The 19044-nt window shown below is 48.2% G+C and overlaps 2 protein-coding genes across 3 annotated transcripts; both read right to left on the bottom strand.

Moving 5' to 3' along the window:
- Positions 1–3063: 3063 nt before the first annotated feature.
- Positions 3064–4026, bottom strand: LOC140898519 (olfactory receptor 52K1-like). The gene has a single exon (XM_073312437.1). The coding sequence runs from the start codon at positions 4024–4026 to the stop codon at positions 3064–3066; it is 963 nt and encodes a 320-aa protein (XP_073168538.1).
- Positions 4027–13020: 8994 nt separating this feature from the next.
- LOC140898405 (olfactory receptor 52K1-like) lies at positions 13021–14971 on the bottom strand. Of its 2 annotated transcripts, XM_073312296.1 has the most exons (2): positions 14959–14971; positions 13021–13943 (listed from the first exon to the last, which is right to left on the bottom strand). In XM_073312296.1, exons 1-2 carry the CDS (start codon positions 14969–14971, stop codon positions 13021–13023), a joined length of 936 nt encoding a protein of 311 aa, XP_073168397.1. The 2 variants fall into 2 exon arrangements, with proteins under 2 accessions (XP_073168397.1, XP_073168334.1); XM_073312233.1 differs by lacking the exon at positions 14959–14971 and having other exon boundaries at positions 13021–13983.
- Positions 14972–19044: the final 4073 nt, after the last annotated feature.

Below are 19044 nucleotides of genomic sequence, written 5' to 3'. Positions count from 1 at the left end.
AGTGTGAAGAGGAGTGTGAAGGCTCCTTGCACCTTCTCTTGCTTTGCTGGAATCTTGCCTTTATTAGTGACACACCGAGCCACAGCCAAGGACGTCCATGCTGCAGGAACAAATGCTGTATCTGCCGCTGAAGTTCAGTCAGCTCTGAGACGGAGAAACACATCCGGGGCCATTTGGGCCCCAGAAGAAGTGCTGAGTGCTGGGCTCTTCTGTCCCAAACATGCCACCAGGGATGCTGCTGGGTGCCAACCTTTTTTTTTTTTTTGTTGGAAATCTGGCCTTAGTTGTGGTGTCTGAACATTTGATACTCTTTCCCCAGTGGTTTAACCCTACCGCACCGCAGCACAATGCACCAGGATGAGAAAGGGGGGACGAGGAAGGGTGGCTCTGCCTCAAAGTGCACTTCGAACCTCCCCAAATCCTAACCAGAGCGATCTCAGGCACAAAATATTAAAGTTCACTTTCTGATACTGACAATAAATCAATGAAACAGAGTATTGTCTGTGTGTGTGTGTGTGTATAAAATACTCATGAAAAAGTCTTGCTCTACTTTGTTATCACCCTTGTTCCTGTTGACTAATATATGCTGGATAGCATATAGATATACATCACGTTCATAATATGTATTATCTGCACCATATATATATGAGTAGCATGCATTAACTACCAGTAACATTAACCACAAATATTGTAACAAAAGAACTAGATAAGTTCAAAAAAGAACTAGATAAGTTCATAGAGGACAGGTCCATCAGTGGCTATTAGCCAGGATGGGCAGGGATGGTGTCCCTAGCCTCTGTTTGCCAGAAGCTGGGAATGGGCGGCAATCACTTGATGATTCCCTGTTCTGTTCATTCCCTCTGAGGCACCTGGCTTTGGCCACTGTCGGCAGACAGGACACTGGGCTAGATGGACCTTTGGTCTGACCCACTATGGCCGTTCTTATGGTCTTAACAGTGATATTGCTGAAACGGCCTATACCATGATCCTGTTCATTCACTTATCCTTAGTATCCCCAAATACCTTGCATTTACTTAACTAAGGATTGGCACAAGCAGATAGGAAACTTGTCAACATGTGTAACTTGTAAAATCATATAAATAATAGCAGCTGAAATTTGTACCTGGGGGGAGCATACTGGACGGCTTTTTGGAGACTGGTATCGTATCAAATCTTTTTCTTGCTCCATATTAATAAACCTGACTGACACTGGTTATTTGGGATCTTGAGTATATTTCATATGAAAATAATGAATCAAAGCGTGGTCAAACAATACAATTTATCAACAATTCCAGATAGTTGGAATAACCTCCCATAGACATCACTGCAGAGATCCTGTGGCCCATTTTCCCTGGAAAATGGCAGTCTCTGGGGTAGCATAAAGAGAAATGGTCCCTCAGCCTCCATGACATAGCTCCGCCGTGGCTCCTCACCCCTGCCTGAGGCCCTTTCCCCACAGCGCCAGGGGGGCATGGGTCGAGTTTCAAGGAATATGGGGGGTGCTGGCGCCCAAACTGCATAGGCTACTAATGGGGGGAACAATTTAAAGGTTTAGCCACCCCCCACAAACAGCTCGAGTCACAGCCCGCAAGCTGGGCAGGCCCCCTCCCAGTTGCAAGGCACCCAGCACTGCCATGTACAACTGGGAAGTGGACAGCGATGAGGAGTCCTGTGCCAGGCGCCGGCCCCAGCCCCCATGCTGGTGGGGTGGTGTCTGGCGATGGCCCCCACCCAGGTCTGGAGGAGCCCAGGATCTCTGGTGGGTGGCAGAGGGCAAAGCGGAGCTGCCGGGGGTGGGCGAGGAGAAGGGGCCGGCCCCGAGACAAGGTGGTTCCCAGGTGGCTGGAGGATTTATGGCTGTTCCTGCTGCGAGCCACACCCCATGATCCATGGCTGTTGGGCCCCCTGGAATAACAGCCCTGCTGCCCCCCAGGTACCGGGGCTGGACTGTGTCACTCTGCTTCCACCTGGACAATGCCATGATCTGGACCAACATAGGTAACAGCTGGGCCCAGTCCCTCTGCCCAGCACTGGTGGCCCCTGTGTCCTTTCCTTGATTCTCGGGCAGGGGGTGACTGTGGGGTGCACCTGGTTACTGGGGGGTGTCTGCGGCAGGGCTGCCAGGTGGTGACAGGGCTGTTGCCGGGTCCCCTGAGCCTGCCGTGCCCTCACTCCACCCCTTCCCGCCTAGAGTCTCCTGCACGCCGCAGGAGGCTGGGGAAGAAGGGGGCGGTGCTGATCAGCAGGGCTGCTGGCAGGCAGGTGGGGGAGCTGACGGGGGGCTGCTGACGTGTTACTGTGGCTCTTTGGCAATGGGCGCTGGTCAATTCTGGCTCCTTCTCAGGTGCAGGTTGGCCACCCCTGGATGAGAAAGCTGGGTGTACAGGGCCAAAGTAATATGAGATCTGAGCTGTGTTTGAAGAGTTCTTCTTCAGGTCACTGATTTCATAAGAATTGGGCTGGGCCTTATTTCAGCCAAAACTCAGGTGCTGAACTGTATTGAAGTTCAAGACTTCTCAGTTAGATTGAAAGATAATAGGGTAGGGAACTGGCTATGAGAGAAACCCCATGTCACATGCATTACAAGCCAGGAAATCAGCTTATTAAAATTGAAAAAATATCATTGTCGTGGAGACAGCAGGGCTTAGTGGATAGAGCACTGCACTGGGATACCAGAAACCTAGGATCATTTCCTAGTTGGGTCATTGGGCTGCTGGGTGAGGTTAGGTAAGACACTTAACCTCCCTACAGGCAAGGAGTGAGCAGGCCTGGCCCTCTTGCTAGTGATGGACAAACGAGGCAGGAGCACAGCCAAGTGTAACTTCTATGGTGACCACCTCAGGCAGAGCACGGGGACTATATGCTGCACCCCATGCAAAGGTGACATCGTTCCCACACCAGCATGTACAGACCTTTCACGCCATGGTTTGTGAAGAGCTTTAAAATTGTTCAAGATGCAAGATGCTGCAGAAAGATACATCAGCACTAATGATCCCTGTGCATTAGGGGGGTGGGGCACTTGCTGATGCGTTTCCCAGCACTAGACTCCACACAAGGTGCAGGCTAGAAGCTTTTCCTTCGAAACAGGAGAAGCACCCGGTCACGAATCTGTTTGGTTTTCACACCGTACACGATGGGGTTCATCATGGGAGGAAAGAGGAGGTAGAAAGTGCCCATCAGGACATGTACGTACGGGGCGATTTGGTGGCTGAACCTATGAGTTACTGAAGAGAGAACCCCTGGTACATAGACCACTAAGATGGCGCAAAGGTGGGAAACACAGGTACCGAAAGCCTTGAGCTGCTCTTCCTTGGATGCCAGGCTTAAGACAGTCCTTAGGATCTTGATGTATGACAGGACGATGAACAGCAGATCCAGCCCCACAATGAAGAGAGCTACGATGATCCCATAGATGTTATTGATCATAGTGCTGGCACAAGCCAGCTTTGCCACAGCCATGTGATCGCAGCAGCAATGGGAGATGACATGGGACTGGCAGAATGGCAGCCTCCTGACGAGAAAGGGCAGAGGGACCATGAACAGAACAGCCCGGGCCAAAGCCGCCAACCCGATCTTCGCTATCATTGAATTGGTCAGGATGGTGGCATATCTCAAGGGGTTGCAGATGGCCACGTACCTGTCGAAGGCCATGGCCAGCAGCAGAGCAGACTCCATCATGGACATTGAATGAATGAAAAACATCTGCACCAGGCAGGCATTAAAGCTGATCTCCCTGGAATTAAACCAGAAGATGCTCAGTATTTTCGGCACGGTGGTTGTAGATAAAACCAGGTTGATGACGGTCAGCATGGCGAGGAAATAGAACATGGGCTTGTGTAAGGAGGGCTCTGTCTTGATAACATACAAGAGGGTGCAGTTTCCTAGAAGGATCATGGTGAACACTGAGGAGAAGGGGATGGAGATCCAGAGGTGCAGAGCTTCCAGCCTCGGGATGCCCGTCAGGAAGTACACTGATGGATCAGAGCCTGTGCCGTTGGAACCTGACAGGTTGTCTTGTTGTGGCATCATTTGCAAGTCTCACATGTCTTTCCTTTCAATAAAACATAATACATGGAATGAACAGACCCTGTAAATTAAATACATACTAGGGGTCAGTCTCAGTTCTGGAGGAAGTGGACTGACCTTTTGTTGAGTTCATCAGTCATGTTGCAACAACACTAATCATACAAACCCTGATATTTTTCTGTGCAAAATCATTTAGAGTTTTTAGAATGTCATTACAAGTAATGACTAATGAACCCCACTTGATTACAAGTATCCTACCTGGTGTACCTTGCTGCTAGGAGATGCGCATTGTTTAGTGTGCATTCTGCCGTGAAGTACCTAGTATATCTGGCCGCACGGCACACTCTCTCAGAAATACCTGGCATATTAAGCTTCATGTAACAAGATGTACCTGGTACCTTCAGCAGCACACTCTGGGTATTCAGCCTGGATGTATGTAGTTCATTATGGAACATGCATGAGCAGTGCTATTTTGATCTCATTGATGACCAAGGGTACATCTACAGCAAGTGTCAGCCCGCGGCAGCAAGTCTCAGAGCTCAGATCGACAGGCTCGGGGTACCTCGCTAAAACAATCTGTGTAGATACTGTAGCTCGTGTTCGGGCTCCACCCCACCAGCTTCAGAGCCCGAGTCTCAACATCTACACAGCTATTCTTAGCGCGGTGCCCCGAGAAGCACGAGCCTACATCTGTTGACACCAGCTGTGAGGCTAACTGCCGCTCACTGCATAGACAAACCCAAAGAGCCTATGAGTCTGATCCCACTCCCATTGAAATCAGGGGAAGAACTCCCCACCAACTTCTGCGATAACTGAGCTGTTCTTCTTAGGGGACAAATCTGAGGAACTGTCCCAGGTGTCAGTAGAGATGGTTTTGGAACAAACTGATAAATTAAACAGTAATAAGTCACCAGGACCAGATGGGATTCACCGAAGAGTTCTGAAGGAACTCAAATATCAAATTGCAGAACTACTAACTGTGGTAAGTGACCTATTACTTAAATCAGCCTCTGTACCAGATGACTAGAGGATAGCTAATGTGATGCCAATTTTTAAAGAAGGTTCCAGAGGCAATCCTTGTAATTACAGCCCAGTGAGCCTAACTTCAGAACCAGGCGAATTGGTTAAAATGATAGTAAAGAACAGAATTACCGGACACATAGATGAACAAGATTTGTTGGGGAAGAGCCAGCCTGGATTTTGTAAAGGGAAATCAGCCCTCACCAATCTAATAGAATTCTTTGAGGAGGTCAGCAAATGTGTGGACAAGGGTGATCCAGTGGCTATAGTGTACTTGGACTTTCATAAAGCTTTTGACAAGTTTCCTCCTTAAAGGCTCTTAAGCAAAGTGAGTTGTCAAGGCATAAGATGGAAGGTTCTCTCATGGGTCAGTAGCTGGTTAAAAGACAGGAAACAAAAGGTAGGAATAAATGGTCAGTTTTCAGACTGAAGAGAGGTAAATAGCAAAGTCCCCCAGGGGTCTGTAATGGGACCAGTGCTGTTCAACATAGCCATAAATGATCTGGAAAAGGGGGTAAACAGTGAGGTAGTGACATTTGCAGATTTTATACAAAATTACTCAAGACAGGTAAATCCAAAGAAGACTGTGAAGAGTTACAAAGGGAACTCACAAAACTGGGTGACTGGGCAACAAAACAGCAGATGAAATTCAGTGTTGATAAATGGAAAGTGATGTACATTGGAAAACATCATCCCAACTATACATATAAAATGATGGGGTCTAAATTAGCTGTTACCACTCAAGAAAGAGATCTTGGCGTCATTGTGGATAGTTCTCTGAAAACATCCACTCCATGTGCAGCGGCAGTCAAAAAAGCGAACAGAATGTTGGGAATCATTAGAAAGAAAATGAGTACTTGTGGCACCTTAGAGACAAACAATTTATTTGAGCATGAGCTTTCGTGAGCTACAGCTCACTTCATCGGAAGCTTTAGGTCACAAAAGCTTATGCTCAAATAAATTTGCTAGTCTCTAAGGTGCCATAAGTACTCCTTTTCTTTTTGCAAATACAGACTAACATGGCTGCTACACTGAAACCAGGGAATCATTAGGAAAGTGATAGATAATAAAACAGAAAATATCCTAATGCCACTGTATAAATCCATGGTATGCCACATCTTGAATACTACATGCAGTTTAGGTCACCACATCTCAAAAAAGATATATTAGAATTGGAAAAGACAAAGAGAAGGGAAAAGATGACTAAGGGGTATATGATAGAGATCTATAAAATAATGACTGGTGTGGAGAAAGTGAGCAGGGAAGTGTTATTTACTCCTTCCCATAATAAAAGAAGCAGGGGTCACCGAATTAAATTAATAGGCAGCAGGTTTAAAACAAACAGGAGGAAGAATTTCTTCACACAACACACAGTGAGCCTGGGGAACTTGTTGCCAGGGGATGCTGCAAAGGCCAAATGTCTAATTGGGTTCAAAAAAGAATTAGATAAGTTCCTGGAGGATTGGTCCATCAATGGCTATCAGTCCAGATGGTCAGGGATGCAACTTGATGATCTGGGTGTCCTAAGTCTCTAATTGCCAGAACCTGGGACTGGGACAATAATCGTCCTGTTCTGTTCATTGCCTCTGAAGCATCTGGTACTAGCCACTGTTGGAAGACAGGATACTGGGCTAGTTGGAGCATTTGTCTCACCCAGTATGACCATTCTTATGTTGTATGATACTTGTCAGAGGCTTCACAACTGGTCAGTTTTACAGCGAAAACTCCCTATTTCCAGGCCTATGAAACACCCCCCGCCCTCCGCTGAAATACTGCAGGACTGTGAGGCTACGCTTATGCTGTTTCTGGTTTGGGGAAAACTAGAAATGGCACACCAAGAAAATATGACTTACGTAATGTCTTCCTGAAGCTTTGTCTGCCCTCGGCATGTGAGGTATGTGTAGTTACACACCCCATTGACAAGCAGGTGTGTAGCTACCCATGGCAGGGAAGGGCTCTGGCAATGGGCAGGCAGCAGGGAAAGGCTCCTCACTGCCAGAGCCTTTCCCCACTCCTGGAGCCTTTCACTGCAACGGGGAGAGGCTCCGGCAGCAGGGAGGCAGCGGGACACTCAGTGGTGGGTATGGGAGCACGGCTTGGGTGTGTGGAGAACTGTGCAGGGTGTAGAGCTTAGGGTTCCGCCAGACCTGTTCTCTACGTGCCTCAGCAGTGACTCTCCATCGACACGGCTCTTTACCCCCATGCTAGCCGGGCACGCAGCGTCGGCTCTCCACATGCTGCCGTGAATGTGGACAGGCCGTCGGTTCCAGAAGCAAAGGGACTCAGATGAATCCCTTTCGGCCTATTTATATTGCAGCAGGAGGGTTGTAGTGTGGTGCATAGCTGCGGCACACACGTATTCAAAACCGACTTTGGAGAGAAGAAATCTTATGCTATAAAAATCCAAATGAACAGAGATGCAGAGACTATTTTCACAAAGGGAAAAAATATTACAAGCTGCTACAGCCCATATTTATCTAAGGTTGTAGAAAAAATATTACTTATTTCATTAACTGAGAATAAATTCTGATCAAATTATTATGGAGTCATAGGTTTTAAGGCAAGAAGAGACCATTCTGATCACCTGCTCTGGCCTCCTGAATAACACAGGACACAGAATTTCACCACGTGAGTTCTGCCTCAAACCCATAATGTCCCTTGGAGCTAGACCGTTTCTCGTCTCAGTTTGTCTAGTCTCAGCTCCCAGGCATTGGATCTCATTCTGCCTTTGTCTGCTAGATTAAAGAACCTTCTACAGTCAGAAAGCTCTTCCCATCTATGGACTTAAAGACTGTGATCAAGTCACCTCTTAACCTTCTCTCAGATAAACTGAATAGATTGAGCTTGTTCTGTCTCTGGCAGTTAAGCCACGTTCTCCAGATCTGAAATCATTCTTGTAGCTCTTTTCTGAACCCTTTTCAATCTGTCCACAACCTTTTTGAAGTGTGGGCACCGGACCTAGAAAGAGTGTCCAGTGATGGTCTCTCCAAGCCGCACACCTCTTTATTTCTGCTCCATATTCCCCTGCTTATGCCTTCAAGGAGGGAATTTGTTCTCTCCATCACCACATTGCACTGGGACCTCATGTACAGCTGGTTACACATCATGACTCCGAGTTCTTTTTTGAGTCAGTGCTTTCTAAAACAAAAGTCCCCCATCCTGTAAGTGTGATCTGTGGTCTTGGTTCCTCGATGTAGAACCTCACATTTAGTTGTAATGCACATTGTAATGTAATCTGCACGTTGTTCAAGTGAGCCCAGTTTAGCAAGTGACTGAACTCGTTTTAGGGGACAGCCCTGTCCTAATCATTCCTTGTCTCTCTGTCAAAACATATGTCCCCCAGTCTGAAATCTCCCAATAAAGAGTCTCTCACAGTACAATTGTACCAGGGGAGAGAACTATGGCTCTGTGTGTAACCTGAACATCCCTGATATTTTGGAATACTCACTTGTTTCTTCCTGAACTTTTTTTGGTTGTTTGTTTTTTTGATGGAATTAAATAGTTCCCTTCTAAATGACCAACCTCACTCTACTCTCACTTATGCGGGCGTAAATCCAGAATCATTCCAGTTTTACACCAGTTTGACTGACAGTAGATTTGGCCCAAAGCTTTCCATTTCTTTTAAAAATCTCCTATTTAGAAAGTTCCTTGATTAGCTTTAATATAAACTGCCCCAGCTCACCTGAACCCTGGCTGCGTCTTCTTCCCTCTCAGCACATGCTGAAGTCACACACAAACTGCAGGACTCTGCACTCAGCTGAGATCAACTGGGGGAGAGTATTTATATTTCCATATGACACACACCCTGGTGACTTTACTCGGTGGCAGTTGAGAGACTTGGGTCATTATCGCGGCACATTTGCTTTGGGGCCTAGAGGGTCACAGCAAATGGTGAATGTAGATTAACCCAGGTCTCTCCTGCTGGGCTGGTGTTCATATCGACATCTACGTGAAAAAGTGTGGGCCAAACCCTCAGCAGAGTGCATGCATGTGTCGTCCATATTGCACGTGTCCACAAAATAGTGTGCAAATCCCCACAACTGATGTGTGTACCAGGGATTTACATACCTAAATTGGGCAGGTGGAAAAGTGCACACACAGTGTGCAGGACTTCACCCTGCGTGTTAGGGCTCTGCTTGGAGTTGACTATGAAGACAGCTGAACACTGGTTTGGGAAAGAGATGGGTAATGACATCTTACGTGTACATGGCCTCTTTTATCCAGTAGAATCCCCCAAACCTCATTCTACAGAGACCCACTCACGCATTGCAGACATGCAGCCAGCTCTGGGGTGGAACATAAGCAGCAAAACTACAAAAGCGCAGCTTCTTTGGGTAGGAAGAAGGGCCCCCCTGTATAGGCATAGTTTGACTTCAATATTTGGGGGGCAGATCCAGGCAGAAAAAGCGGGGCCACTCTTGGGGGAGAAATTCCACGCCTACCCCATGTTTGCAGTGCTGGGCCCGCTGTGGGGTCACTGCTGGCCTGTGGGGGCTGGGCACTTGCCCTGGTGTTTCTTCAGGTCTTCCATAGGGACCCGTGGGGAGGGGGAGGGGATTTAACCATGGCCACATGGTGACTAATGCCAGGTGTACACAGTCGGGGGGGGGGCTTGGAAGCCACGGCTGGAAACCACCCAGCCTCCATGAGCTGGGGGTGGGGTCGGGGCTGCCCCACTCCTGCGTGTGGGTTTCTTGCTGACTCAGAACCAGCCCCGTGCTCGGTCACATGGTACCGCCGGGCCCCCTCCCTGTGCGGTAGCTGGCCAGAGCTGAGCCCGTCAAGTGAGCCGGGAGGCCAGGGGAACTGGAAGCTGCACCCCGTGGGGAGAGCCAGGAGTACCAGCTGGGTGCGGCAGGGCGAGGGACCTGCATGGGGTGGGGGGAGAGGAGGGCGTGACTCGACTTGTTTGGTGGGTGGCTGAACCTTTACATTGTGCCCCCCACTACCAGTGGGTGCAGATTGATAGTGCCCCCTCCCGCCTCGCCCACCAGGCCGGCAAGCCGTCGTCCCCTGAGACGGATCAAATGGGAAATCAGGCCAGGGGCTGAGCCCGCAGCCTGGCCTCCCCAGGCCGCCTCGCGTCCCTCAGGGGAGGGGCACGGCAGGGCGTGCGCGGCCCCTCGCCTCAGTGGGGACCGGGGCCAGCGAGGGGGCGACGGGACCAGGCAGGTCCCACAGCCGGTCCCCGCCAACACCCTGCCCCTCAGCAGCCCACTGTGCGCCTGGAGCCCATCGCCTGGGGTTGGCAACTTTCTAACCCCTGAAATCCAAACTCCCTGTCCCGCCCCTTCCCCTGAGGCCCCGCCCCCACCCCACCTCTTCACTGGGGCCCCTCCCCCTACCACGCCTCTTACTCCGAGGCCCCACCCCCTGCCCTACCTGTCTTCCCCCCCCTCCCTGTCGCTCGCACTGCATTCCCACCCCCATCTCAGTCCCCATCCCCTGGGATTCACCTGCCACCTGCAGAGCCGGGCTGGGAGGAGTTGACGCTGACCCTGCCCAATTGCGGCACAGCGGGACATGTCAGGCGTCAGTCCCCAGAGCCAGGGGCTGCGGTGGGAAATCAGGGCGCGGGGGGGAGATCAGTCCCTGGGGGGGGGTTGGGGTATGTGGAAATTGGCGCACAGCGGGCGGGGGGGGGAATAGGAGCAGAGCAGGCAGTGGGGAATTCGGGGGACAGCAGGGGAGGGAAATCGGGGCACAGCGTGGGTGGCGGGGAATCAGGGCACAGCGGGGGGGAAATCGAGGCACAGCCATGTGGGGGTCAGACAGGTGTCCAGGTGGAAGCAGAGTGACACAGCCCAGCCCCGGTCCTTGGGGGGCAGCAGGGCTGATACTCCAGCGGGCCCAACAGCCATGGATCATGGGGTGTGGCTCGCAGCAGGAATAGCCATGAATCCTCCACTCACCTGGGAACCACCTCTTCTCGGGGCCGGCCCCTTCTCCGAGCCCACCCCCGGCAGCTCTGCTTTGCCCTCTGCCACCTGCCGGAGATGCTGGGCTCCTCCAGACCTGGGTGGGGGCCATCACCGGACACCACCCCACCAGCATGGGGGCTGGGGCCAGCTCCTGGCACAGGACTCCTCATCACTGTCCACTTCCCAGTTGTACATGGTGGTGCCGGGTGCCTTGCAGCTGGGAGGGGGCCTGCCCAGCTTGGGGGCTGTGACTCGAGCTGTTCCGAGGGGGCAGCTGAACCTTTAAATTATGCCCCCCAGCAACGTACGCAGTTTGGGGGGCTGTCCCCATAATCCTCCAAACTCCGCCCATGCCCCCCTGGCACTATGGGTGGGGGTGGGGAGCCATGGCGGGGCGATGTCAGTGGTTTTCCAGGGAAAATGGGCCATAGGATCTCTGCAGCGATATCTATGGGTGGTTATTCCAACGATCTGGATTTCTCGATAAATTGTATCGTTTGACCACACTTTGGTTCATTATTTTGTTAGGAAATATACTCAAGAGCCCAATGTCAGGGAGGTTGATTAATATGGCCCAGGAACAAGGTTTGATACGATACCAGTCTCCAAAGAGCTGTCCCGTTCAGCGACACCGCATTCACCTTATACTGATGGTGCCCTCCACCAGGTACAAATTTCGGCTGCTATTATTTATGTGATTTTACAAGTGACAACATGTTTACAAGTCTCCTACCTACTTGTGACAAATGCTTAGTTAAGAAAATGCAAGGTATTACGGGATACTAAGTGAATGAAAAGGATCATGGTACAGGTCAGTTTCAGCTATATCACTGTTAAGACCATAAGAATGGCCATAGTGGGTCAGACCAAAGGTCCATTTAGCCCAGTATCCTGTCTTCCGACAGTGGCCAGTGCCAGGTGCCCCAGAGGGAATGAACAGAACAGGGAATCATCAAGTGATCCATCCCCTGTCACCCAATCTGAGCTTCTGGCAAACAGAGGCTAGGGACAACATCCCTGCCCATCCTGGCTAATAGCCACTGATGTACCTATCCTCCATGAACTTATCTAGTTCTTTTTTTAACTTATCTAGTTCTTTTGTTACAATATTTGTGCTTAATGTTTTTGGTAGTTAATGCATGCTACTCGTATATACATGGTGCAGATAATACATATTATGAACGTGATGTATATCTATATGCTATCCAACATATATTAGTCAACAGGAACAAGGGCGATAGCAAAGAAGAGCAAGACTCTTTCACGAGTATTTTATACACACACACACGCACGCACATGGAGACAATGCTGTGTTTCATTGATTTATTGTCAGTATCAGAAAGTGAACTTTAAATACTTTGTGCCTGAGATCGCTCTGGTTAGGATTTCGGGAGGTTCGAAGTACACTTTGAGGCAGATCCACCCTTCCTCGTCCCCCCTCTCTCGACCTGGTGCATTGTGCTGCTGTGCGGTCGGGTTAAACCACTGGGGACAGACTCTCAAATGTTCAGACACCACAACTAAGGCCAGATTTCCAAAAAAAAAAAAAAAAAAAAGAAAGGTTGGCACCCAGCAGCGTCCCTGGTGGCACGTTTGGGACAGAAGAGCCCAGCAGTCAGCACTTCTTCTGGGGCCTAAATGGTCCCGGGTGTGTTGCTCCATCTCAGAGCTGACTGAACTTCAGTGGCAGATACAGCATTTGTTCCTGCAGCATGGACGTCCGTGGCTGTGGCTGGGTGTGTCAGTAATAAAGGCCAGATTCCAGCAAAGCAAGAGAAGGTGCAAGGAGCCCTCACACTCCTCCACACTCCTCTTCACACTCCTTCACACTCCACAAATGGGGCTGAGTGAGGACAAGGTCAAGGCCAAGATCACCTTCCGGCCAGCAGCGCTAAGCTTGTGTAGGGGACAGTGTACGGCTCCCTAGGAGTTGGAGGTGAAGTTCCCATCTCAGCATACACAAAACCCCCACAACCATGCTGTCTAAGTTACTCAGAAAACCTCTCCTGCATCCTCTGCTTCCTGATTGCTCAGCAGCCCCCTCCTGCTCAGCCTAGAAGCTTTTCCCTTGGAACAGGAGAAGCACCCGGTCACGAATCTGTTTGGTTTTCACACCGTACACGATGGGGTTCATCATGGGAGGAAAGAGGAGGTAGAAATTGGCCAGCAGGATGTGTACGTGTGGGGCGACATGGCGCCCGAACCTGTGTATTGTTGAGGAGAGGACCACAGGGATGTAGAATACTAAGATGGCGCAAAGGTGGGAGCCAGAGGTGCCGAAAGCCTTGAGCTGCTCTTTCTTGGATGCCAGGCTTAACACAGCCCTTAGGATGTTGACATACGATAGGGAGATGAACATCAGATCCAGCCCCGCAATGAAGAGAACTACCATGATCCCATAGACATTATTGATCCTGGTGTCGGCACAGGCCAGCTTCACCATGGCCATGTGCTCGCAGTAGCAATGAGAGATGATGTGGGACCCGCAGTAGGGCAACCTCCTGAGGATGAAGGGGAGGGGGACCACTAGCAGAACAGCCCGGGCCAAAGCTGCCAGCCCGATCTTTGCTATCACTGAATTGGTCAGGATGGTGGCATATCTCAGGGGGTTGCAGATGGCCACGTACCTGTCGAAGGCCATGGCCAGCAGTACAGCAGACTCCATGATGGAGAATGAGTGAATGAAAAACATCTGCACCAGGCAGGCATTAAAGCTGATCTCCCTGGAATTGAACCAGAAGATGCTCAGTATTTTCGGCACGGTGGTTGTGGATAAAACCAAGTCGATGATGGCCAGCATGGCGAGGAAATAGAACATGGGCTGATGGAGGTTGGGCTCTGTCTTGATAACATACAAGAGGGTGCAGTTTCCTAGAAGTGCCACGGTGAACATTGAGCAGAAGGGGATGGAGATCCAGGGGTGCAGAGCTTCCAGCCCCGGGATGCCCGTCAGGAAGAACACTGATGGATCAGAGCCTGTACCATTGGAACCTGACAGATTATCTTCTTGTGGCATCATTTGCCAGTCTCACATCAATGAATTTCCTTTCAATAAAACATAACACATGGAATGAACAGACCCTGTAAATTAAATACATACTAGGGGCCAGTCTCAGCTCTGGAAGATGTGGACTGACTTTTCATTGAGTTCATCTGTCATGTTGCTATAACACTAATCATACAAACCCTTATATTCTACTGTGGAAAATCATTTAACGTTCTTAGAATGTCATTACAGGTCATGACTAATGAACCCCACTTGGTTACAAGTATCCTATCTAGTGTACCTTGCTGCTAGGAGATGTTCATTGTTTAGTGTGCATTCTGCCTTGAAGTACCTAATGTATCTGGCCACATGGCACATGCTTTCAGCCTAGAAATACCTGGCATTTTAAGCTTCATGTAACAAGATGTACCTGTTACCTTCAGTAGCACACTCTGGGTATTCAACCTGCATGTACGTAATTCATTGCAGAACATGCATGACTAGTGCTATTTTGATCTCAGCGATGACCAAGGGAACATCTACACAGCAAGTGTCAGCCCACGGCAACAAGTCTCAGAGCTCAGATCGACAGACTCGGGGTACCTCGCTAAAACAAGCTGTGTAGATGCTGGAGCAGAAGTTGGGGCTCCAGCCCACCAGCTTCAGAGCCCAAGTCTCAACATCTACACAACTATTCTTAGCACGGTACCCCGAGAAGCACAAGCCTGCATCTGTCTACCCGAGCTGTGAATCTAACTGCCACTCGCTGCATAGACAAATCCAAAGAGCCTATGAGTCTGATCCCATTTCCATTGAAGTCAGGGGGAGAACTCCCCACCGAGTTCCGGGATAACTGAACTGGGCATCCCGGGGCTGGAAGCTCCATTGCTTCTTGTCCTATCCTCAGATGTTAAGAAGAATAAATTTCTCCTTCCACCTTGTAACAACCTTTTATGTACTTGAAAACTGTTATCTTGTCCCTTCTCAGTCTTCTCTTCTCCAGACTAAACAAACCCATTTTTTTCAATCTTCCCTCATAGGTCACGTTTTCTAGACCTTTAATAATTTTTGATGATCTTCTCTGGACTCTCTCCAATCTGTCCACATCCTTCCTGAAATGTGGCACCCAGAACTGGACACAATACTCAAGCTGAGGCCTAGTCAGAGCAGAGTAGAGTGGAAGAATTACTTCTCGTGTCTTGCTTACAATACTCCTGCTAATACATCCCAGAAAGACGTTTGATTTTTTTGCAACAACATTACACTGTTGACTCATATTTAGCTTGTGGTCCACTGTGACTCCCAGATCTCTTTCTGCAGTATTCCTTCCTAGGTAGTCATTTCCCATTTTGTATGTGTGCAACTGATTGTTCCTTCCTAAAGGGAGTACTTTGCATTTGTTCTTATTGAATGTCATCCTATTTACTTCAGACCATTTCTCCAGTTTGTCCAGATCATTTTGAATTTTAATCCTATCATCCAAAGCATTTGCAACCCCTCCCAGCTTGGTGTCATCCACAAACTTTTAAAGTGTACTTTCTGTACCATTATCGAAATCATTGATGAAGATATTGAACAGAACCAGACCCAGAACCGATCCCTGCGGGACCCCACTCATTATGCCCTTCCAGCATAACTGTGAACCACTGATAACTACTCTATGGGAATAATTTTCCAACCAGTTATCCACACACCTTATAATAGCTCCTTCTAGTTTGTATTTCCCTAGTTTGTTTTTGAGAAGGTCATGTGAGACAGTATCAAAAGCCTTACTAAAGTAAAGATATACCACATCTGCCACTTCCCCCCATCCACAAGACTTGTTACTCTCTCAAAGGTTTGACACAATTTGTTCTTGACAAATACATGCTGACTATTATTTATCACCTTATTATCTTTTAGGTGTTTGCAAATTGATTGATTAATTATTTGCTCCATTAGCTTTCCAGGAACAGAAATTATTTCCCTTTTTATAGATGGGCACTATATTTGCCCTTTTCCAGTCTTCTGGACTGTCTCCCATCTTCCATAACTTTTCAAAGATAATTGCTAATGGCTCAGATATCTCCTCAGTCAGCTCCTTGAGTATTCTAGGATGCATTTCACCAGGCCCTGGTGATTTGAAGACATCTAACTTGTCTTAGTAATTTTTGACTTGTTCTTTCCCTATTTTAGACTCTGATCCTATCTCATTTTCACTGGCATTCACTATGTTAGACATCCAATTGCCACCAACCTTCTTGATAAAAACAGAAACAAAGAAGTCATTAAGCATCTCTGCCATTTCCATGTTTTCTGTCACATTACTCAATAAGTTTCTTTCCCAACTCATTGAGTAACGGGCCTACTCTGTCCTTGGTCTTCCTCTTGCTTCTAAGGTATTTGTAGAATATTTTCTTATTTCCTTTTATATCCCTAGCTAGTTTGATCTCGTTTTGTGCCTTGGCTTTTCTAATTTTGTCCCTACATACTCGTGTTATTTGTTTATATTCATCCTTTGTAATTTGACCAAGTTTCCACTTTTTGTAGGACTCTTTTTTGAGTTTTAGATCATTGAAGATCTCCTGGTTAAGCCAGGGTGGTCTCTTGCCATACTTTCTATCTTTCCTATGCAGTGGGATAGTTTGCTCTTGTTCCCTTAATAATGTCTCTTTGAAAAACTGCCAAATGTCTTCAGTTGTTTTTCCCCTTAGACTTGCTTCCCATGGGATCTTACCTACCAACTCACCAAGTTTGCTAAAGTCTGCCTTCTTGAAATCCATTGTCTTTACTGTGCTGTTCTCCCTCCTACCCATTCCTTAGAATCATGAACTCTACCATTTCATGATCACTTTCACCCAAGTTGCCTTCCACTTTCAAATTCTCAACCAGTTCTTCCCTAATTGTCAAAATCAAATCTAGAACAGCCTTCCCCCTAGTAGCTTTCTTCACCTTCTGAAATAAAAGATGGTCTCCAATACATTCCAAGAACTTGTTGGATAATCTGTGCTGTGCTGTGTAATTTCCCTGACAGATGTGTGGGTAGTTGAAGAGGTTTTGGAGGAAACTGATAAACAGTAATAAGTCACCAGGACCAGATGGGATTTGTTAGGGGGCTTATTCCTTCACGCACTTCCCTGGTCTTTCTTGCATGAATAGAGAGCAACAATACTCAAAGTCCAAAAGTGCAAACAATTCAATGTTTATTGGGGTGAACTTCCAGCAAACATGATTCCAGTTTCTTTCCTTAGTGTCCCCCTTCCCAGCTCTGACACCACAGAGGCGTAACTGTGTCCCTGTTCCCATTTCCCCCTTTAGCAAAACATGATTCCTATTTCTCCACCCCCATTCCCTGTTCCCATTTCCCACACACACACACACACACACACACACACTTCCTGATTGACTGCAGGCTATATAGTAAAACTTTAGTTCTGCTTAGCTATACCTTAACCAATCAGTTTCCTGAAATTTAACTAACCAATCCTAACATATTGTAACATGATTATTTAACCAATTATATCCCACCACCTTAATTAGTTTACACCCAGCAAAATTAATTATACAGCAGACAGAAACAATCACAGAACCAGACAGAGATTATGCAGACAAACAATGGCAAAGTGGGAACTATAATGACAAAAGAAAACAGAAGTGAGGATTTCACTTCCCAGCTATTGATAAGTGAGTTCTTGTGTCATAAATATAAAGGGAAGGGTAAACCCCTTTAAAATCCCTCCTGGCCAGAGGAAAAAATCCTCTCACCTATAAAGGGTTAAGAAGCTAAATTATCTCGTAGCATTCCCCACCTCCAACCGAAAGCATAAGGTGTACCATATTAATTCTTTAAAGTCCTTTTATTCCAGAGAATTAAAGGTTTGTCAGCTAACAGCCCAGGGAGGAGACGACGCTGAGTGGCCTGAAGGTGTCTACTATGAAGGGAAAAGTGCTGGTGGTGTGGAAGAGGTGAACCTCTCCATGACCCTTGGGCGTATGCAGTGACAGCAGATCAAGGAGCTGTGCACTAGCTACGCGCCGACGTTCTCAGCCACCCCAGGACTGACTGAACGGGCATACCACTCCATTGACACAGGTAATGCTCACCCAATTAGAGCCCAACCTTACCGGGTGTCTCCTCAAGCTAAAACTGCTATAGAACGGGAGATCCAGGATATGTTACAGATTGGTGTAATCCGCCCCTCTGAAAGTGCATGGGCATCTCCAGTGGTTCTAGTTCCCAAACCAGATGGGGAAATACGTTTTTGCGTGGACTACCGTAAGCTAAATGCGGTAACTCGCCCAGACAACTATCCAATTCCACGCACAGATGAACTATTAGAGAAACTGGGACGGGCCCAGTTCATCTCTACCTTGGACTTAACCAAGGGGTACTGGCAGGTACCGCTAGATGAATCCGCCAAGGAAAGGTCAGCCTTCACCACACATCTCGGGCTGTATGAATTTAATGTACTCCCTTTCGGGCTGCGAAATGCACCCGCCACCTTCCAAAGACTTGTAGATGGTCTCCTAGCGGGATAGGGAGAATATGCAGTCGCCTACCTTGACAATGTGGCCATATTTTCGGATTCCTGGGCAGAACACCTGGAACATCTACAAAAGGTCCTTGAGCGCATAAGGGAGGCAGGACTAACTGTTAAGGCTAAGAAGTGTCAAATAGGCCTAAACAGAGTGACTTACCTTGGACACCAGGTGGGTCAAGGAACTATCAACCTCCTACAGGCCAAAGTGGATGCTATCCAAAAGTGGCCTGTCCCAAGGTCAAAGAAACAGGTTCAATCCTTCTTAGGCTTGGCCAGTTATTACAGAGGATTTGTATCGCAATACAGCCAAATCATTGCCCCACTGACAGACCTAACCAAAAAGAAACAGCCAAATGCCATTCAGTGGACCGAAGAGTGTCAGAAGGCCTTTAACCAGCTTAAAGCGACACTCATGTCTGACCCTGTACTAAGGGCCCCAGACTTTGACAAACCGTTCCTAGTAACCACAGATGCGTCCGAGCATGGTGTGGGAGCAGTTTTAAAGCAGGAAGGACCAGATCAAGAATTCCACCCTGTAGTGTTTCTCAGCAAGAAGCTGTCTGAGAGGGAA

Source organism: Lepidochelys kempii, chromosome 1, assembly GCF_965140265.1.
Source record: "Lepidochelys kempii isolate rLepKem1 chromosome 1, rLepKem1.hap2, whole genome shotgun sequence".
Classification (NCBI taxonomy): Eukaryota; Metazoa; Chordata; order Testudines; family Cheloniidae; genus Lepidochelys; species Lepidochelys kempii.
Note: the sequence above shows the minus strand (reverse complement) of the source record. Positions and strands in the feature narration are given on the sequence as shown.